The sequence below is a fragment of the Patagioenas fasciata genome, chromosome 3 (genome assembly GCF_037038585.1).
Source record: "Patagioenas fasciata isolate bPatFas1 chromosome 3, bPatFas1.hap1, whole genome shotgun sequence".
NCBI classification, from domain to species: domain Eukaryota; kingdom Metazoa; phylum Chordata; class Aves; order Columbiformes; family Columbidae; genus Patagioenas; species Patagioenas fasciata.
In genome coordinates this window covers 77177938-77200853 of record NC_092522.1, presented here as the reverse complement: position 1 = coordinate 77200853, position 22916 = coordinate 77177938, and the positions used below count along the sequence as shown (strand labels likewise).

The 22916-nt window shown below is 35.8% G+C and overlaps 1 protein-coding gene across 1 annotated transcript in view; it reads left to right on the top strand.

Moving 5' to 3' along the window:
- The window catches only part of SLC16A10 (solute carrier family 16 member 10), a 68184-nt gene that overhangs the window by 37661 nt on the left and 7607 nt on the right, over positions 1-22916 (top strand). The window contains exons 2-3 of the mRNA XM_065834462.2: positions 2940-3084; positions 6206-6644. Of these exons, the coding sequence (XP_065690534.1) occupies positions 2940-3084; positions 6206-6644 (584 nt within the window). The remainder of the gene's footprint in view (positions 1-2939; positions 3085-6205; positions 6645-22916) is intronic.

The window sequence follows — 22916 nt, the reverse complement described above, 5'->3', positions numbered from 1 at the left end:
GCTTACTTCTCTTTCAGGCTTTGCCTCTCATTGTAAGGAGGAGAGGATCAAGTGTTAATAAAGGCATGTTTCTTTCAATAGTACCTAGAAGCATCAAAAGACGTAGTCAGTATTTTGTTAATTGAATGGAATTTGAGCTGAACATTTTCACTTTGGGCTTTTATGTACCAATTACGTTATTAGCTCTGTAAGACATTAGAAAGTACCGTAAACTATTTGATTACACTGAGAATGCTACTTGAATCCCAGCCTGTGCTAAGTGGAAATTACAACTGTTGGACTCTGAATTTGTGGCTCTGCAGTAATTTAGTCTTACTTGATGCAGGCTACTTAAACTCTATTTCAGTTGCCCAGTTTCTTTACCTGTTTGTGGGTGGGATGCCTGTACCTGCCCATGTGAGACTGGATTCTTATAACCAGTGATGTCTGGTGGGCTTGTCTAGTGCCACAGTTGCCTTTGTCTTCTCATACTGAGGCAGGAAGGCTGGCGGGAGGTTCAACCGTTCCTTGATACCTTCATACCACTATGAATCTGATGACAGTGAGTCTTGTAATCCCCACTTCTCAACTTCAAGCTGTGTTTCCTTTTGGCCTTGCAGCTATACCAGGTGCCATGGGTACTCTGTGATTCTTGGTGCTGCCCTGCAAGCCATAAAGTGCTGAGGACTGGTGGTGGTGGACCTACCATTGATTTGGGCGGGTGACAAGAAGCCATGGATGTTCTACCTCCTAGTGTTTGCAGTATTATTTGGATAGCAGAACTGCAGGGGATCTATATAGCTCATTCTGGGAAAGACAGAATCATAAAATAATTTAGGTTGTAAAAGACCTTTAAGATGGTCAAGTCCAACCATTAACAGTGTGTGAGGTGTGGCCTCACCAGTGCCAAGTACAAGTGGACAATTACTTCCCTAGTCCTGCTGGCCACACTGTTCCTGAGACAAGCCAGGATGCTATTGGCCTTTTTGGCTCGTGTTCAGGTGGCTGTCAACCAGTACTCTAAGTAAAAAGATGAAGACTCTTGTAGAAGTTGGACTTCTTAGAAGCTTTGCAGCTGGCTGGTCTCCAGGTTGTGTTAGAGTATTTACTCCTTCTGACTTCTGCTTGCAAATTGTAGTTGATACAACATTATCTTGCAACATCAGGAGCTGCCTGGGCTGTAACGTGGACAGATCTCTAAGTCATCTCTTGCCACATCCAAGATGTGTTTGAGCCTTCCTTGACTGAGAGGAAGAGAAAGGACAGACCTTTCATAAATTTGGTCTTTGTCTTTCAGTCAGTGTCACGGAGGCCTTGTTCTTCCTAGTCCTTCCTGTTCTCCCTTCATACAGCTGTGTTTCTGCTGCAGAGGTGCAAGTCTGACAGGGCTATCTTCTCTGGGTTACTCATACCAAGAAATGCAGCAAATACCCATGAAAGTACCTCGCTCTTCTTCAGATTGTGTCTTGAAACTCCATTATATTTATCACATGCTCAAAAAACTCCAATAATATCCCCCCTCACCCTAAACAGTTAGGTCATGGTTTATTGTTTGTCCTAAAATAAAGACTTTAGTTCTTGTAGTCTCACATCTGTTTTTCCTCTAACCGTCTGTTCTCTTTTCTTTCATTTACATTGTAAACTCTTTGAAAAAAAATTTTTTTTTGCTTGTTTGTTTTTGCTCTGTTTTCTTTAGTGCCTGGCACAATGGGGTATTTACCAATGCACAGAGCTCATTGGAGCTTTAAGAACACTACTTCGAAGTCTTGGTATCAATATACTTGCAAATATTCTTCATTATGTTTCTTGGTTATATTTTTTCAGATAATTTTATTTACAATATCTTTCCTAAAGAGAGTTATATTAAATAACTGTGATTCAGTGACAAGGGAAATTAAAGTTAAGATTTAAACCCATTCCATATTGAAAGAATTCTTTCTTCTTCCATACAATTAAAAAAAGCTGAAATATATTTTTTCTAATGCATCTTGCCTTAGCAGCTTTTTCCACTACCTGTTTAGACATTTTTTTCCAAACAGATGGAGGCATTTCCTCACCTGAATATATTTGTTTTAACTGTTGTTACGGCAGCTTGATTTACCTCTATGCCCTGGGAGAACTCAGTGTAACATCAGTATCTCATATTTGGAAGAATGTTTTCCTGCTCTTGTCTAATCAATGTGGTTCTGAACCCCTGTACGAAGTGAAGCAGAAAGTTGACTTTTAATTGTAAATCAAATTGTCTTCTAAGTTGTTTGAAGATATTTTTGGTACACTTGGAATAAAAACCACACTTCTGGCTGAAACTTCAGTGTACTCACCTGAAGTGAATCTTAATGCTCTAAAGACTCATAAATAAACAAAGAGTTTTAACCATGTCTGTAAAGCTGAATGTAGTCACATTTTCCCATTGTGTATGGAAATGGTTGTACTAGCTCAAGTTTTTAGTTTTAAAGTAAAATCGGATTCCTAAGCTATGTATTACAATATAAAAGCTTATTGCTGGTTTACTCATTAATGTTGAGTATGATCTCGATTTATGTAGTTAAGTTAAAATTTGTTATTTTTTAAAGCAAACCTAGCTGTTTAAAGTCTAGTATTAAATCAAGTGAAATGTGGTATCTTCAGTGGACTAGTCATCAGTTTGAATATTAGGTTACTTGCTGCAGGAATACTCGTGTGTGTGTGGTTAGTTTTTTTTTTTTTTTTTTGTTTTAAAGGAAAAGTAATAACTTCAGTAGCTATTTGCATTCCTTAGGCTGATGAAGTTTAAATTAGTTGATTCTGTAATTTTGTAAGGCTTTTAATTTTTATCCTGTTAGGTAATATATTTTAATGTATTTAAAGATTTTAAAAATAGTTACCCAGTTGTTTAACTTTTGTTACTGTTCTAAAACAAATACTATCTGAAAACTGAAATCACTTGGTTTTCTAAAATGCTGTCTTTTTCTGTTCTGCAGCATGGGTGACCTCTCTTTCTATGGGAATGGTCTTCTTCTGTTCTCCAATAGTCAGCATATTCACAGACCTGTTAGGTTGTCGAAAAGTAGCTGTTATTGGAGCTGCAGTAGGATTTATTGGACTCCTTTCAAGTTCTTTTGTCAGGTAAAAAAAATTTTCTTTGCATTCAAAGTACTTTATAAATTTTACATGGTCCCATCAACACAATATGAAGGGATAAGCAGTGCTGTTTTCTATTATCTGTTACAGTAGAAACCTTGTTTTATTTGTTTTCATTTTTTCTTTCAAACTATGGCTTTTGGAAACTCCAAGTGATAATTTCAACTTCAAAAGTAATTTTAAAAATACGCATAACAGCACTCCCTGTTCAACCAGAATCACTATGTGTAAATGTATGAACAAGACTAATGCTATAAGATCAACAGCATTGTCCTGGATAAGCTGCTTGTGTGTGTTTGGTTTTTTTTTTTTTTTTTTTGCCTGTGTCCTGTCCTCGTCTCCTATTTGCTTTTAAAATACTGTTTAAATGTTGATAAATATGCAGTAGAACTTCCCGGAAGGTGTTAATGTTTCAGTCAAATTTGATGTTTACTTCTGTTCTTAGTGGTCCAGTTGCCAAACACCAACACAGCGAAACCCTTGGTATAATGACATATACTTAGGGTTTATTTGCTTTATTAAGAAAAAAAAATTGTTTGAACTGTTGATCTGACAATCAAAAGCAACATTCAGAAGAGTTCCCTACATAAATGAAAATGTATCTATACAGACAGGCTTGTGAAAGTGTTTTCTGTGCCAGTGCTCTCAACTAGACAGGTGTGAGCTGGATGGATGAATATCCATGCTGTGTGGCACTATGCCCAAGTTAATGTGTCTAGTTTGGGCATATGTCCTGTAATTTGAAAACATATCCACAAATTTACAGGAACAGAAGACAAATAGTTCTGTCTTAGGTACTGATACTAGTGTTCGTTTATTCTTGGATTAACTTATGGGGAAAAAAAAGCTTTGTGTTTTTGTTACTTGAGCAAGTTTCTGATCTTTATTTCTTTATTTCTTGGTTAATCCAAGTAGAAGTATTTTGCTTAACTGATTTTATTAAAGCAAACAAAGAAAAAACCAAAATAATAACACAACACTTCCTGATATGTTTTAAGAGGTTTGTTACCATGTGTGAAGTGAAAATTAAAATAATGCATCTTGGGGGGGGACGTCTTTCTTCCTTTTTGCTCCCCAATAGTGTGTTAAGTGATGAATACTAAAACAGTCTCATTATTATAAATTAAACATATTGATAAAGGAAAGCTGATTTCTTCCTTTGAACAAAATGCTGTCGTCTGTGTTTCCCTCATATCCAGTGAAACAAGGGCACAGAAGAGGCATGCAAAAGTAGTTTTTTGTAAAGGTTTTAGAAATATTTTAACTTGAATTCTGTTTTAGAATTTGAGGAGTACATTGAGAGGACAGGTAAATTCTTGTTAGAGCACATGCCACATTAATGTGCATTCTTAGTGTTTTATTGTTACTTACATTAACATGATTCATGCCTATGATGATATCAGTTAATTGAGTATAGTTCAGATATAGAAGTCAATGTTCTAAAAGTAAAATACAGTAGATAATGTAAATATTATTTACTGCTTTTATTACATGCTGACTTAAAATAAGTTTTATCTCTTAGGAAGCTGACATGTAAGAGTATTTGTAATGCAGGAAAATATTTTACTATGTCATGCTGCAAACTCCTTGAGTGACTCTGCAGGTGAAAGCAGAAGTTTTCTGTCCTTACTGTATTATGCTCCTCCTCGCATTTTGTAGCTTGTTTTTATTTTTCTTGGATATTTTCCACTAAAGGTAAACAGTCATTTGCCTTTATGTTGTTTCTGCTGACTAACCTTATGTATAATCAGTTTTAGAAATTGGTAGTTTAATGTAGAAAGCAAAAATATTGTTACACAAATAGGTTTTTTTCCACAATGATACACAAAACTAGAGTTCCTGGTGTCAGACCTTTGTTAGTCAAATACTATTTTATAAGAATTTCTGTAATTGTATGGGAAGCTTGCAGCATGTATTTTGGTATAAAGGGATGCTGACAGGTAACATCCTATGATGAGAAACACTACACAAAGCAGTCATACTTCTTTAAAAAAAGTTCATATGTTGGCTAACAGATTAAATAGTTTTCTATAACTGCTTTAAAAGTGTTGGCTCATAGAAAAGAGCCAATGGTTCATTGAAAACATAGTACTTAAAATCAGCATGTGCCACTTCAGAAATCTTGTATAAAAATATTTCTCACACATTGCCTCATTCATCTACATGTTAGTGTCCTTTGATTTATTAATACTATAACACTAATTAATTACACTAACACTGCTACTTCATACTGTCAAGATGACTTGCACCAGTACCTCTTAATATCACATGTCTGATATAAAATAATGGCTCTGCTTCATTTCAGTTGTATAGTAGGTGGAGAACTTTGTGATGAAGTTCCTCCTTTATATGAGCTGAAATGTTTCACTTATAATTTTTTTCCCTATTTCTTAGCATATCCAATATCCGGATCAAAACACTGAACTAGAATATTTAATATAAAGCAGATTATTTGTCCATAAGACCAAATACCTAAAAAGTCTATCATTTGCTAGTAATGTATTGTATTGCCAAAACCTGACAGTTTTTATTTTTCAGTATTAATAATGTTTACTACTTTTGCTATTATTTCAATAATAAACTATGTAAATACCTGATTCTCTAGGGTTCTTGAGTAATGTTAATTATTACATTTGAAATGATAGAACAGTGAAGAAAAGTGTAACAACATAATTTTCTTTGGAAAAGGAATAAGAAAAACAAAAAAGCAAACAAACAACACAAACCCCAAAACAATGAAAACACAAAAAACACCCAGCAATGGTTGAGCTTCTATTTGGCTAATATGATTTTTATATATTTTATATATTTGGCTAATAATGATTTAAAAAACTTTCAGTCAGCCTGTTTGGTGCAATTATACTTAAATATGGCTTTGTTTTTTTTTTACCTGTTCATTGAATCTGTGAAATCTTCAGTGGAAGAAAACAGATTAATTGCTGAATCAAGCTGACAGAGTATATTTCAACTATAAGTACATATAAACTCTTAACTCACTTCTGTAAATGTCAATTAATTGTAAAACTGGCTTGCATATGGTAAGTGAATGTGACCATAGTATTGTGCAAAACACTGATTTTTTTTTTTTTTTTTTTTTTTGATACAGCACCATTGAACCTCTGTATTTCACCTACGGAATCTTATTTGCCTGTGGCTGCTCGTTTGCGTACCAGCCATCCTTGGTCATTCTTGGGCACTATTTCAAGAAGCGCCTTGGACTGGTGAATGGCATCGTCACAGCTGGCAGCAGCTTGTTCACTGTCTCGTTGCCTTTCCTCTTGAGAGTTTTGCTGGATTCTGTTGGCCTGTACAACACCTTGCGGGTCCTCTGCATCCTTATGTTTGTTCTGTTCCTGGCTGGCTTTATATACAAACCCCTTGTTTCCGATGCCAAAGACAAGGAGGGAGGGAAAAAGAGAATGTTCAGATTCCCTTCTGAAAAAAAGATTTGCAATTTCTCTGTTTTCAAAGTTCTCAGTTATCGAATCTGGGCTTTTGGGATCCCAGCTGCACTTTTTGGATACTTTGTGCCTTATGTTCACTTGGTAAGTGCACGTTTCTTCCTGCATGTGATATATTTAAAACTGCAGCTGTTTCCCTTTGTAATGGATAAAGAAAAAAATTGGTGATAGGAAGCAGTGTCTAAAGTGCAGGTTGTACTGGGGAGAAACATTAAAAGAATTTTGGTGTTGTCTGTGATTAAGAGATTCCAGGGCTCTAATCAGAACTACTAGTTGAACCAGTTAAAATGTTACTTCTTTGTACTCAATCTACAGTTTAAAATGCTTTAACCATAAAAAGAGGCATTTGAAAAGTATTCGGTACTATTCCAAAGACAAGTCTTTATTTTGGTACTCAACTGCATACATTGCCAATGTTACCTCTGCGTTTCAGAGGAACAATGAAAGGAGTAAATAACAGAAAACAAGTAAAACTTCTCATTTTTGTTCCTTTAAATTGAGGTGTGTTTGCCAAAATGTGCATATATGCACACAAGATGAGTATATTTTATTGACCATTTTCAAGGTTTATTAAAAGCAAAGTACTTGGATTTTTATCAAACTTTAGCTTTGTAGTTTACCATTATAGCACTAATTTAACTGATTCTGTTAACTGGTGCTTCTGGCAGTCAGTTCAGCTGGTTTTATTGCTGTCTACAGTAACTGACAGAGCTTTATCTTCTGATGATGGGGAAGCTGTCAATCAGCAATGTCTTATACATGCACTAAGTTAATTTGTTTCCTTAGCCGATTTTTTTCTATAGTACCCTGTTAATCTAAGAATTTTGATGCAACTGCATTCCATGAAATGTGTCTGGCTGGTAATTATTCCATGACTTAAATGATGAGTTATTGTTGAACAGCTTCCTGGTGGTGCTGTCTAAACTGAAGTGGTGCAAATAAAAAGGCTTGAGAGGGGAAAGGGTGGGGGGGGGAAACCCGCAGCCTGCAATGGGATGCTCTATTTAGACCATTACTCATCTTCATATTCAAGAGTATTTGATAAAGAGCATGGAGTAGTACAACTAGTACCCACTATGAAAACAGAAGGATCATATTAATGTTTATTATTCATCCATGATAGAACAGTAAGATTCATGATAATAAATGTCTCAAATTTTGTCAGTCTTCAGCTCCTTAAAAGCCCATGGGTTTCTATGCAATATAGCAAGTGGTGTCACTGCTTTCTGGCAATGAATTGGTTATGCTACTGACTCTGCATCAGATATTTATTTTAAAAATTACCTTAGGATGAGGGCTGGTTTGTTTCTGGGCAGCTGTAAACTGACTTTTATTCATGGCTAGTTTTTGTTACTTAGTTTTTAATCATGTAGATCTTAGACTAAAGACTATACTGTTGTATGGCTAGGCAATTGCGACATCTTATGCTATTTTCCCTGTAAGTTTTGTAGAGATGTTTTGAAATAAAACAGTGTTCAGAGGAGTGGAAGTCTTGCAGAGAAAAAGCTATTGGATAACACTTGCAGAGAATTGAAGAACAATGCTAGATATAAGCAATCAGTTAGAACCTCTAAAATAGATTTATGTCACAAAAAGCTTGTAGTTTTTTACCAAGATGCTTGTACAAGTGCTTCATGTTCGTAGACTGGACCAAAGCTGCTGGCTGATGTGTACGGGACAAAATGCGTTGTATCTATATTATATAGTTTTTCTTTTTACAGTGTCATTCCCCTTGAGTGCTTTTGTTGCTCGCAGAGCACAGATTCTGGTTGGGAAATACAGCTACAGTACATGAAAATGACTTGATCAAGGCTGTTCCTCATATAATGTTTGATAACACTATAAAACTATTCCAAAGTACAGTTAAAATCTAATTTTTAAGATTACCTCAAAATTATAGTACAAGATTTAAATTCCAGAATCTCTTTTTATTCAGAGATCTGTGGGAACCATGAAGCTTAACTACATATTTATAACAAAATATTTTGTGGTAGTAAGTTTGCTTTTTATGCCACATTTGAGAGGGGAAAATTCACCAGCTCTTAGGAACTCTCCTAACTGATAAGTTTTATTATTAAAACCCACAAGTTTTTTTAAATTTACTTATCTCTAAATACTCAATTTTATTGTATAGTTCTCTGGTCCTTCTGTAAACCAGAGAGGAAGATATCTGTAAACAATGTATAGTAAGTTCCCACTACTTTAAAATAAAATAATTCTAAAGAGAAGCTCAGCTTTCATTCTTGGCTTTGCAGATAGCATTATTAAATGAAAAAATAGCTTGATTTTTTTTTGTTGTTGTTAGTTTTTTAAAACATCTGATTATTTGATTCAGATTTCTATCTGAAATTTAATTTCAGTACTTTTCAATGTACACAAAGAATCCATGGAGGATTGGGGTACTGTTTTATGATGTACCCAGGACTCTTGACTGTACTTTGAAATATTTAAAGCCTAAACCAGACATTGATTAGTATGACAGAAATGGCAATAAACAGTATGAGTTGGAATAAAATTTCATGTGTTTATTTAGACTAAGAAACTACGTGGGTGCCATCAGTGTCACATTTGTTTGCTTACATATATGGTCCATTAAGTACTATGTAAATGCTCACTAATCTTTCAGAAATCTGGATATATGAATAGTTTAATAAAATCTCCAGTTTCACTGAGGCTGAAAGAGAAAATTAAAACTTGAATTTCATAAATAGTATTTCTACTTCCCGAATGTATAAGATTTTTCTAACCCTCCATCTTGGATAAGTGATCAGGATGAAAAGCGTTTAATACAGGTCATGTATTCAGGATTACTTTATTTTTTATGGGGTTACTAAGGATGGATGTATCCTCAGTAGCAGAAATATTTTTTTGTGACAGAAAGCGGCAGTTTGAGTTGCTGGATTGGAGGATGCAGTTGTAGACTAACAAACTTGCTGCTTGGGGCCTAAAGAATGAAGTGTTCTCACAACAAAACCCACCATTTCTGTAATTATTTCTCCATAATCTGAACTCATTCAAGAATTTAGATCTGCTTTTAGAACTAAGCAAACTCTCATACCTTTAACTCAAATTTAATTTCAAAAAGAGGGAAAAATATTTTTAATTGAAAGAGGTGTATGTTTTTATGAGAGCATAAGTGAAGAACTACAGCAGATTGTTAATGGGCAATGATGTGTGCTGGGGGGGACTATTTAAAACTCTAGAAAGTCTCTGTGGATCTGTATTGAGAAAGTGATCAGTGTTTACGAAGGAACAACGTGGGTTCTGCCCTTCAACACAGATACTTCAACTCCAGTAGATAGCTTTTTTTTTTTTTAATCCTAGTTTTGTCTGCTTTTGATAAAACCCCACATTTTTATGTACTTTCAGAAGTCCATAAAAGTATGTAATCCCAGATAAGCCAAGGCTATCAGAAAAAAATAACTTTTTGCTGGTACATCTACCCAACCAGAGATTTTCCTCAGCCTTTGAAAAAGAAAATTACTGTTGTTTACTGCATTTTTTAAATTGTAGCAATACTGGAAAAGAGATATAATACTTGGACAAGTGACAGCTTTCATGATGTTGAAACTCTTGGAATTTTCCCACTATCAGGGGTGGCTGACAATAGCCAGACTGCTTAGAGTGGGATGCTGGTTGCAAGTGCCCTAAGAAAACCCACCTATTTATACATGGAGCCTCATGCCCACAACTCACCCTTGGCCCTTGGACCTGGTTCCTGTACTGAGCAAGTCCCATTTTTCCCACCTGGAAAGGCAGCTTCTGCTGTGGTGTTAGGTGCTCTTGACTGTGTGCTGGAACACAGAGGCACCAGTGTTTGTCTTGTTTTCTGAAGCATATTGTAAAGGAGGATGCATGTTATGAAACTTGGAGTAAGAAGAAAGAAATAAAAACTTGTTTTGGGCTTTGGAATAGTAGAATTAGCCAGGTCTTTGCAGTTTTAACCAGCTGCTGTGTATTTGCCAGGTAGAGTAAAAGCTGTTGAAAATTTTAAAAATAAATAAATTATATGGCATGCTATATAGGATTCATACGAAGGAGCTGGCAAGAATTACCAGTCCATGACTGGTAGATATCAGCTGCATATGAAATAGGCATCATATTACTTTTGGATCTTACAGGGGAGAACCAAAAAGGGAGAGCTTTTTTTTTTCAGTCCAGTTTACTTGGTCTCAAATTCCATTGGTAGGTGTTCTGTTCCGTGTGGTTTTGAGGAACTGAGTTGGGAGAGATACTACAAGTAGGTTTTGACTTAATTTTATTATACTTATATTGAATAGCAAACTGATAATTCATAGGATTACTAAATTGAACAATGGTTGTACCTCTCAATTTTCAATCCAGTCTAAACTGTAGTGATTGAGTTTTTATTTTGATGGCATTCTGAAATAGGCAAATAACAAAAAAAACCACCCCACACTAGTTTAGTCCATTCAGGTTTAGGTTATGAATCCATGGCAGAAATTTGTCAGATTAATGCAAAAGCAGTCTTTCCAAGTTGTTTTTAATAAGGACTGCCTCACAAGGAAATCATGAAGTGTATTTGAAAGAAAGTATACCTTGTCTCTGCACCACTTCTTGTCCTGTGCTTGTTCTGCTAATAAGCAGAACTTCTGAATTTCAGGAATCACAGCCTAATGTTCAGTGTTTAGTGCTGTTCTCTCTTACCTTTTAAAAAAAGTATGTACTTCATCAGACCTAACAAGCTCCTAAGAATTAAAGTATGTACTTCATCAGGATCATACATCCTTAATTCTTATGAGCTTGTTAGGTCAATTCTGTTAAAATCTGATATGAGGTCACACGTTAGGTAGTTTAAAAGATGTGCTGTTGCTTTTTGTGCTTTATTTAGGAGGGTGAAAAGAAATACTACTCTACATGGATGTTGTCACTGTTTAGGCTTTTCTAAGCAGTGACTAAGGTCACTAATGAGGTTCAGTATGAGTTTAGGACTATAATAATTATGACACACTTACAAAAAAGTGGCTCAGTATTGTGTTGTATTTTGATGCAGCAACATTCAGCCACTCCGAGGAATACCATTAGGACTGAAAGTATTATCTTAACACTTTCTGTGCAATGTTTCAGTCCCATTGTAATTTATATTTGGATATTTACAGTATCTCCATGGTTTGTTTTAGCAGTTACTTTTATTAAATGCTATTGCTTATGATAGGTCCTGTCTTATTTATAGTGTTTGACATCTTGCAGTATGAAAAACTGAATTGAACAACTGAATAGTTGAACAAAATGGTGAAAATATTTACTATGTATTTTACTTTTAAAAAAGCAACTGGATGGTAGACATAGAAATAAAAACATGTATTGATAAATTTACTTTTCTAAGTCTACTTTTTTAAAGAAAACACTTTTAAAGAATGGCTAGATCTATTTGAAAATTAGGCTTATTTTTTAAATATAGGTAAGGCTTGTATACAAAGTTACTCATTAATTGATAAGCAGTGTGGAAGTTACCGTAACATTGAATATACTCTTAAATCTTCAGAACAGCTCAGGAAAAAAATAGATTTCACTATTTCTCACTGTACTTTGCTGCCTATTTCTTAATTTACTGTGTAAATCTGATGTTTCATTTTGATGCTTATCCATGTTCATATTCCAGGATGGGTATGTATTTGCATATATAGAGATTTTTGGTTAGCAGTAGGTATGTGGAGTGCATGTGTTCTCTGTCTGTGTGCCTTGTGTTTAAGATAGGAAAAAATGGTGTGTGCCTGCCTGCTTTTTCCCAACAACTTCTTTGGGAGAATCTGTCTTGAGGGGCAGACTTAAATACTGGTTTTATTCTCCTCCATGGATAAATACTGAAGAGTCAGTGTCTCATTGCTTCTCTGAATCTGCATGTACCAGGAATAGCTTCAGCTGGGCCTCCAAGGAGCAGGGAAGTGAGACTTCAGACTTGATGCTTGGAAAAAAAATAGGTAGATACTGCCTCAGGTTCTAAAAACTGCCACTGAGAAACAGAGCATCACCTGGGCCTCAGCTCTAAGATTTTCATCAATGGTATTGGAGAAGAAAATGCATCTCACAATGAAAAGTAGAGAGGCTTCCAGGCATTTGGCCAGGTAAAAAGGTATTCCAAAAAGAAACAGCAGCCACAGGACCACTGTTGGGTACAGACTCAGGCTCTGATAGCATTTTACTTGAGAGTGAGATTTGCTGGCTCTGCTGGTAAACTGCCTCTTCAGATTCTTGGGAAAACTTTGTAACAGAAGTGAAGGTTTAGCCCCTAAAGAAGCCTGGCTGCCAGCAATGGACACTCAGTAGCTGATTTTTCACTGGGAAATAATATACCCCAGTGAATATGTCCTCTGAAGTGCTGTGCTGTTGGTGAATGAAAACCAGGAATACATTGTTTGGAAGAATTTGTAGGAGTTCCTTGCTCTCTGCACTATTACATGTTGCGTGAAGGTAATCGGTTTAGCTCCCTCCTCTTTTTATAGACTTTGGGAAGGGCTGGGAAGAAGTACCAGTGCATTCTTACCAGGCCAGTAATTCCAATGGTATTTTTTTACAATAGGAAGTTTCCTGGGAAATAGAAAATTACTCACTTTTATCCCCCAAAAAAGAGGAGGTTTGGGGAAAGCTCTTCATCTGTAAACTGAAGTTAAGATCCAGTCTCTCAATTGCATTTGTTTTAACTTTCAGAATGTGACTTTTTCATTACATTACCACATTTTTCAAGTTCCTTAGCTTGTGTTATGTTAACTTTTATGTCAAAACCATTGACAATACCAGAGCCATTGTCATTTGAATTATTGAGAGTTTTGAGGATTTTAGCTAAGGTCTTTGAGGTAGCTAATTAATGTAGATCTTCTCTATAGAAAGTATTTAGTAGTGAAATATTTTGAAACTTGTTCTAAGAGCTCAATAGTGTTTTTAAACACTTTGAAGTCAAACCTTTTGCCTTGGCATAATGAAGGTTATAGTGGTGTAGTTGGTTTCCACACTTATAAGGGCATACCAGTGAATTCTGGCGTCTGTTCAGGTTAGCAGATCAAAACACAACAATGAAAATGTACATGTGCTGCATGCCAGGCTGCATCTGTGATCACATTGGCTGTTGAAGGTGGACCTGTTCCATAGGGAGGTATTTTTTTAATATATACACTTCTGCCTTCTTGAAATTCTTCAAGAATCTAGTGTCTGTGAGGGACCTCCTTTTGACATCCAGGGCAACTGTTTCACTGAGGGGAAACTCACTGGTTTTAGTGTCAGATACCGTGCTCTCAAAATGTAAACTGTCTTTTAGAACTACTGAATCTGTTCTCCAGACAATCTCTGGGCTTAAAGATAGCTATTGGCAATACTGCAATTCTGTTTTCTGTCACTGGAGAGAAAAGTCATGGTCCCTCTGCTGTACAGGGAAGCTTTAAAGCAATGTATTTCAGGTGTATCTCATCAGAATAGATGATGAGCACTTAAAAGCTAAATCATTTATGCAGTCTGCTTCTCAGATGAAAGCTTAAACTGTGTCCAGAATCTTCACTATCTTAACAAGTCACACATTTTTATTCCTAGGAGGCGCATGGAGGTGGAATCTCTATAAAGCACTTTGTTAGTCATAAGAACTCTTAAATGCATATAAACAAACTCATTTTCTAGGCTGCACCACAAAATCAGCTCAGATAAATATTCGTATGTCCTCTGTGTGGTGTGGTTTGTCTCCAGATCTTCCGTGTTTGTTACTTGGAAGTTGTTTGGTCTAGTGCTATGCCCACATAATCTGTCCTTGGACAAAAAGATAGTGCTGTCTATGTGCCTATACTTCCTATCTTTTTCTGGAATGTCCATTTTGTTCTGGTTCTTTAGATAGAGGTATTTTTTTCTTCACTTTAGTAACAACATAGTGAATAGGAGACTTGCTGATATGATGCAGATTTTTGTTGCCAGATTTGATTGTCCCTCTGCCGTCTAGTGTAAGATCCTTGCCTTAAAGTGATTTAACTATTCTACAACTGTTGTCACCTTGAACTACTCTCTTAAATTGGTCCAAGATGATCTGTCCTTCAGCTCTGTTTTTAACCAGCCAGCTCTTTCGACTTGTCTCTACCCATTCCTCCATCAGTGATGTGCCTTGTTTTTCTTAATAAGAGATCAGATTTTGTTGTGCAAATTCAGTGTTTGAACCTTCAGCCCCTAGAATGTGTGCCAATAAAAACTGTCTTCCTGTACAATCAACTTGGAGAAATGAAAAACCAAGCTCTCATGAGATCCTCTGTACCCACAGGTTTTCTAGGAACTTATTTGAAATTCTTGGTATGTACTTTGAAAACTATTCACTTCTATACACTCAGTTTCTGAAAGGCCTTATTTATTCAGGACAAAAGTCTCTCTATTTTGCCCATTCAGAAAAATAGTAATTTTTTGCTTGTAAATGTTACTCTCCCCAAGTAAAAGCTTTGGGTCATTAAGAATTATTATACTGGAACATAGGAAGGGTATAGAAATGATCCAGGATTCTCCAAGCAGATCTGAGCTGCTATTTCTGAACTGCTATAGGATAGTCAGGATGAATCTCACTGCAGTAGTTGATGTTCTGCCTGAAAAGACCCCTGTAATCATCTGTTACATTACTTATAAATATTTTTGTAACTCATCAAGCCCCCCCCCCCCAATGTTGTGTCCCTAAATGTTGTCAAGTGTGACATCATAGATTCACCCCTTATTTGAGAAACCAGTGTTTCAGTTGCTGTCCTTGCAAGAGTGGTCACCTCCATATAGATGGCAGCAGTTGCTTTGTGTTCTCTGCAGCGGGACACGCATCTGCTCGAGTAGCCCCAGGAAAAGGAGTTTCACACCTGGCAGGAGGTGAAGCTCTTCAGGTTGTGCATTCTCTGTGTACAGCCCTAATCCTGCACCTCTCTCTTCCCTTTAAGTCTTATGCCCCTGGATTGCCCAGTGGAGACAAATAGAAGCACAGATAGAAATGCTGTCCTTCGAGTGCAAAGCATGATGATGAACAGTATGTTGTATACTGTATGGATTTTAGTAACAAAAAATCTCTGAATTTAAACATATATAACACATGCATGTCCACAGTAAAGTGCATACAAATAGCACATCTTGAATAAATTGAGTTCTTGTAAGGTAAGTGCTGTCTTTGTCTTGTGAGCCACTTGTATTATGTCATAAATTTAAAAATGTTGTTTAAAATAATGTTTAATACCTATTTGGTATGACTGGATTTTTCACTCAAACTGGAAAAACATCAGCCTCCATCACTACATTCACTTGCTTTTATGGGCTGCTGTTCAAGAAATCTGGTCATTTCTTCACATCTCCTGCATTAATTGTTGGTCTGAAGTCTGCTGCATCTTCTGTTTCCCCAAATCTGCTATTAGTCTGTTTTGTAATGATAGGATAGTACCTTTTAACTTATGTCCAGTACTAACAGAGAGCTGTGTGTCAAACAGATATTTCTCTATACTGTAGATAATCTAAAAAAGTTAAAACTCTAGGCATCAATTTTAGCACTATTAACTTTGTCATCCACCTGATCTACCATATTTCGGTCTCCAATGGAAGAGACTAACAAGGCACTGGTTTTGTAAAGGTCCAATGCAATTATTAAGCAGATATCTGAGACCCCAAATCTTCAGTAGCTCCCCATGCTTTACTTGCTTTTCTAATATTTGCATTTATCTCCCTTCAGATCTCAACATCTGCTGCAGTTTGACTGCTCAGGTTAGTGAAATTTTCCCCCTTTATCCACTTTTGTAATTATCCTGTGTACCCATTTATTGCCCAGTATTCCTCAATGTTGATCTGGCAATATTTATTCTTGGCTAGATTGTCCACTTTTGACATCAGGGTGGTGTGGGAAAAGAATTTCCTACTTTATACTTGTAATTATTATGAAAGCAGATTTAAACTATGTTTTCCAAGTAAGTATTGGAGCGGTATAAAAATCTTCAGTACAGAAAAAATAGAAACTGAGAAAAATAAAACATTTTCCTCCTTTTATTTTTTTGGCAGTAAATGAAAATTTACAAAAAATATTTTAGGTAGCAGGTATACTCAGGTACAAATCATAAGATGTTGAAGGATAAGAGCAAAGCAGTCTTCCTCAGGTGTACTCATTACTAGTGAATTGAATGGTCTGAGTTAACATTGGTTTCGTTTGTATCACTCTAACAGAACACTAGCTAATGTAGCTTGCATAACAAACTATTCTAATAGCAAACAAAGCATATTAAAAGTCATATTAAATTGTAAAGTGTATTATCTTTTTGTTTTTTTGAAGATGCTATTTCAGTGGTAATCTCAGCCTCCTGTCTTTGGATGCTTAAAGCATCTTGATGTGAACTAAACTTTTCAAGCTGCACAAGTGCCCAAAAGCCTGTGTTCAGTTTTTTTTTTCCTGCTATCCTCATACAGAGTAAAGAACACTAATCACCAAAATCAAGTGAATGACCTTTCTTCACTCATATGCAGACCAGTTTTTGTGTCCAGTTTCTCTTCCAAGAAGAGCTGCATAGAAACCATCCTTGTTTTTTAAAATTCTCTCCAGACTTGTGAATTTCTTCCAATGTATTTTGAGTTTTCCTTTGAGAAATTCTTGGAACGTAGCTCTTTCCATTTGATTGCCAGTAATTGTTAAGCTGTGAGCTATTTTTCAGGTGCTTTTCTAATGATTGAGTTAATTTGTCATTACTACTGGGTGGAATATTTCCTAGGAAAAGAGAGAGGTGGATTTGGATTGCTCCAGGCAGGAAGGAAAACTGAACAGAAGTGTCTGTATCTTGAGTAAGAGCTATACCTCAGTATGAGGAGAGAAGACTATAATTATCATATTTTTGCTGTCTTGTAAATGAAAGTATGACTACTTGATTCAATTTCTCTGGGCCCTGATCTGGTAGATATTTGGCAGCGTATTTGTGACTTTCATCTAAAATTGAGATTCTTTTGAGAGTTTTCTTCTGTGTTTGCCAGTAGCATGAGACAGGCACTTCACCCAGCTCTGTCAAAGCTGAGGTGATTATGAGCATGTCCACTAGTAGGTCTCTAATATTGAAGTGTTATGGATACCATCAAAATTATGTGGCAGCTGAATAAAGGCTTAAGAGTGTATATTTTGCTTTTTACTCACCGAAGTCCTATGGTTTAAGGAGCTGAGTTGTGAGACTTGATAAAAGTAGCACAAATTCTCTTGTGGAGTAAGGAAGTCAACCTCTCTTACAAGATGATGGTAGTGTTGTAACGTGTAGGTAGATGAATGAATCCTTCTTTTGCTAACCAGTTCAGTCCCAAGTTATTTGCTTATTGTGTTGATCTTAAAGATAAGAAATACTATATTTATGTTCATAAATTTTAGAAGTTGTAAAATTTACTTGAGGTAACAGCATTATTTTTTAAAATGGAAACCCATCCTCTTGTAAAAGCTTTTTGTTCCTGGCTAATTACTTTCACTGATGCAAATAAACACTTTCATTCTGATCTTAGTTCATCTTCCAGTGTTTCTGTTTGTCTTTTTCCTGTGTGAGTAGCTATAGCACATGAGCTACTTGGATAGGGTTTTCAGTATGACAGATTTCATAGACCTTGAGTCAGTCTTGTAGTTGTCTTTCAAAATGTCTTTCACGCTGAGAGGCACTGACCTCGCTTGACTTGAAGGCCTTCAGTTTGACTGACTATTCCTTGTGGTCCAAAGAATAAGAAGCTTCTCTAGAGAGCAATTTGGAGCATCAGGGTCTCAAAGAATCTTTTTCTTTTTTAAATCGGGTAGAAAGACTAGCTGGCTAAGGCAGACACCTTCAGCAGTGAGAAGACATCCTTTTGTGACCTGTAAATGCTATAGCTAACACAATACTCTAATAAAGGTCTTGATTATTGCATTATAATGGTGTTAGCCCTCGCTTTTTTCCATTTACTACTTCATTTAATTGGTTAATACAGTCCTACATGTCCTCTCATATAGTCAACTGTAAACTTACCTTCAGCTTTGCTGAACTGAATTTTCAGAAGCTGAATATATGCTTTCTATAAAATTTGTGGTATTTCCAGCAATGTCTAATTTAGGTGAAAATAAGGAAGGAAATAAGGTATTTAACTGAAGTAACTATAATAGTTTTTAGTTATTAAAAAAATCACTTTTGTTATCATATCTTTGCACTTCTTTCTGGACAAACAGCATATGCTGTTATATTCCCCTTCTCAGTATTTTTTAGTTTTTTTAAGCTAGGATAATGAAGGTTGACCATAGTTGTTTGGAAGTCAAGGCCAAGGCATTATCACTAGACAGAATAGCACAACAGATGTGGGGTTTTATTTTGAAGTTGAGGAGGACTAAACTGGATGTGTAGCAGCAAACTTGTATGAAAATTTCACTTGAGTATCCTAAATAAAATTAATCCATACTATAAGCTTTTAATTTAATACTATAAAGATGAACTTACTATATTAGGTTTTAGTTGCTTCACTTCTGTTACCTGCTTTGAATATCTGTCATAAATTGTGTTTACAACAATTAGCCAAAGAGCTTTTTTAATAAGTCTGGTGCTTACAATGTTAATCATCAGTGGTTAGTGAAGTGTTTTCCTGTTATGTTGTGTATTTGTACAGGATATCTTAATCCATTGTTTTGATATTCCATAATTTCTTAATCATAGCATAGCACGTAATATGCTCAGTTGTAATTAAGTTATAACCTGATAACACTTTATCACATCAGTAAATTCCAAAATGATTGGAAAGCAGTGACTTATATTATACTTCTAAAATTGATGATGTCAGACAATTGCTTCCTTCAGTCATAAGGTTACTTTTAATCAAATGTGTAGTAGAGTTTTACCAAACTAGAGTTTAAAATAAGTTTTCAAGTTATAACACTCAATAAGTATGTGTTTGTGACTGTACTAAGACATCTATCAAATCACTTCATAAATTATAGAAAACTGGAGGCATCCCAGTATTTTATTCAATTTACACAGTTTTTTGAGTACAGACTGAACTTTGGAAAAGGACCTTCTAAAATACTTTAAAATTTTTCTTCAGTATCATTTTTCAGATTTCTTATTGCTAGATATTTCTTTTCAATTCTGTACACATGGTCTGTGTCTTTAATGAGTAATGTCCAAAATAATAATTCAACTGAGGCCTTACTGGTACTGAGCAGTATGTGAAAGTCACATCATGTTGTAAATTAATGTATTCCATTACTTTTGTAATATGGTGGTATTATTAGAACATGCTGAAGTTCAGTCTACTGAACTTTCAGTTCCTTTTCTAAAGAGCTGTTGCGAGATCATTCTTTCATCTTTTATCCATGCATCTGACTTTTCTCGTGTAGTGTTTCTTGAATATTATTTACCTCAATGTTTTAATGGAAATTAATCATTTATTTCACACTATTGACTGAGATGCCAGGTTGCCAAGATAATTCTCAATTCCAGTCTTTTCCTTTACAGTACCTGCAATACTCATAATTTGATGTTATCTGCAATTTTAACAACTGCAGTCTCTATTTTACTGTCCATATCATTAATGAAAATGTTAAATACTAGTACATTTGGGCAGGTTTTTACAGAGCCTTCTTTGGCAATCATCTTCCATTTTGCAATCACTAACTAATTTCTAAAAATAGCTTTTCCAAAGGCAGAACACCCATCTTCATGGTTGTTCCTTTTAAGTCATGTATTCCAAACTGGTTTATAAGAATTGTTATGTTTGAGAGAATATCAAAACACTGGCCAAGGTTAAGATTTGTTACCTCTGTCCTTCCCTCTGTTGTCAAGGTTTGGTATATACCATGTAATAGAGAGGAATTATTTTTTTTTTTTCTTTAAATCTACATTCATCCTTGGCTCATGATGGTACCTGTTAGTGTTTTATAAATAGTTCTGGTTTTGTTTCCTTTTCTGCTGTTATTCTGGGAATTCAAGTTGATGTGACTGACCCGTAACTCTCTAGGACTTGCTGATAGTAGATAATTTTTGACACAATGGCTAGTTAGAGTTTTGGGAATAAGGCAAGCCCAGGAAACACTGCTTTAGGGCCACAAGGAACACATAGAACTAAGGCTAAGTTGTGGGTTGTAGTCACCAATGAGAATCTACTTTAAAAATGCTTAAAGGGGGTAAGTTCTGTGACAGTTTAACTCTCAATACTCAAATATATGTAACACTTCAGTTCTTACATATCCCCTGGCTTTATTCCTTATCCTTGTTCGCAGTACCTGTGAGGTTCCCCAGACATGAGTGTGCTCAATCTGTGTTGCTGTTGCCGCCCAACCCACACCAATCCCACCAGTATCCTTGTGCCCATCTCTTTATGCTGTCTCTTGTGGCTGCAATGGGATCTGGTATCTGCTGGCACCTCCAGGAGCTACTACTGGAGGATGGGAGCTGCAAATATCCTGAGACACTGAGTGGAGCAGCAGAAGGAAAGAGCAGAAGTCATAGACTCTCTTGCATAGCAGTGTAGGGGTCATCCCCCATGCTTTGGGCTTTTCTCAGGCCCCAGTGTACTTTCTTGTACTATTCCCTGAATGTCTTTCAAGCCTACTAATTGGCATCCACACTCTCAAGATCTGAGAACTGGTTTAATTGCTTTAAAAATGATCAGCATTTGTGACTCTAAGTATAAAAACTGTTTATCGGTTAACAACCATTGACTTGTTTTTTCCAATTTAAGTTTTATGTTGTCAGTTGCCTGTTTTGATCTCTGAGTAACCCATCCTTCACATACTCTTAAAGATAACTCTTAACAGCTCTGAGATTTTACTTTTTTCCCCATTTTTTAGGGCAAATTTCTTCAGGACTAGCTATTTGGGGGGGAAAAAAATATTTTAACTATGTCAACCTGAGTTTTTATTTATCTAATGTGAATTCTGAACCTTTATGTTAAATAGGCTTCACAGTTAACCTGTCAACAGGTTTTAGTTAACAAATTCAGGTTGTACTTGTTCTGAATCTTCATGATGCATGGATTATTTTGTTTAATCTGCTTTGCTTAGTAAATTTTTCTGGTTGTAATGTAATAATCACCTTGTCTCTTTAATTCTCTCCTTGTTCATTATGTAGACTAAATTGACCAGAGACAGAAAGAGGAAGTATCACTGTTGTGACAAGTATGTAAACAGGAATTATCTTGAATGTGCATATATGTATATTTTTGTCATGTGAAGACACTTAGTTTCTAAAAAATACTGCTGTGTACATCTCAGAACGATGACACTCCCTTAATGGATCTGCATTACATGTTAGTAATGCTATTTCATGTAACTTAACATGAAGAACATTGTTCCAGTAGATGTTCACGTCAGGACTTAATGGTTTGTTTGCTAGTTTTTGGTTCATCAGTAAAAGTTTCTTTGGTGGAGTCTGGACCAGAAACGTATTTGCATTAGATGATCTTCATACAGTTCTGCCAACCAAGTGTCTTTCTCTGATTTCTGCCCACTCCATACCCCTCCCCCCATTCATGGAGAATCCTTATGTTAGAGAATGAAGAGTGATTTGCCCAGAGTTACTGTATGCTCTGTTTTGCAGCACATCCTGGAGCTTTCAGTCTTTCAGGACAGTTCACTGCAAAGTTCTTGATGTATGTTTATCAAGGCAAAAAGTAATATTTTTTTTTTTCAAGGTCATTGAAGGAGTTGGCTTGTCTAAGGCTTGTGGTTGACTTGTTTATTGAAGGGAGGCAGCTGTGTGATGGCACTAACAGCACAGAAAGATCTGAATGTTTTCTGTAAGGCTGTTCTTTTCTCAAGAGATATATGTGAAGTAAACCTAAGCTTTTAGTTTTCTGAAATTTTGATTTTAATTTAACTGTAGTCTTGAAGATGAGCACCAGTATATTTTTTTTTCAACACATACCACTCCATTTGTGTCCTGCCAGTTGCAAATACCCTTACTTGGACATGCACTTAGATTATTTTTGTCTTTTTCCTTTCTTGGACTTATAGCTTGGGAAAAAAAAAATCATCTGAGTGATGTAATGACAAGGCCATTGTGCTTCCTAATAATACTGAATGGGTTTTTGAAGGCCACAGTAGTAATAATCAAATAAATAAATTGTGGAGATATTGCCATGTCCAGATTGATGGCTGTCTGATACTTTACACCAGTCTAGAATTATTTGGGGTGTCTGGATTTAAAATTGTTGCATGGCTAAAAGGGCCAATTAGTACTGAAAAAACAATATTACTAAAGTGGTGCTGAATATAACAAGTGCTTCTACCTCAGAGCAGATTCCATACCGTAAGCCCTATGATAGATTCAGTCTCTGATCAGTTTTTTGACTGTAAGGTTGTTTCAGACTCATCTGACACTACATGCAAAGGTTCATCTTTGTTACTTACAGGCACAGCTTACCACTTTGTGTTCCAAGGAA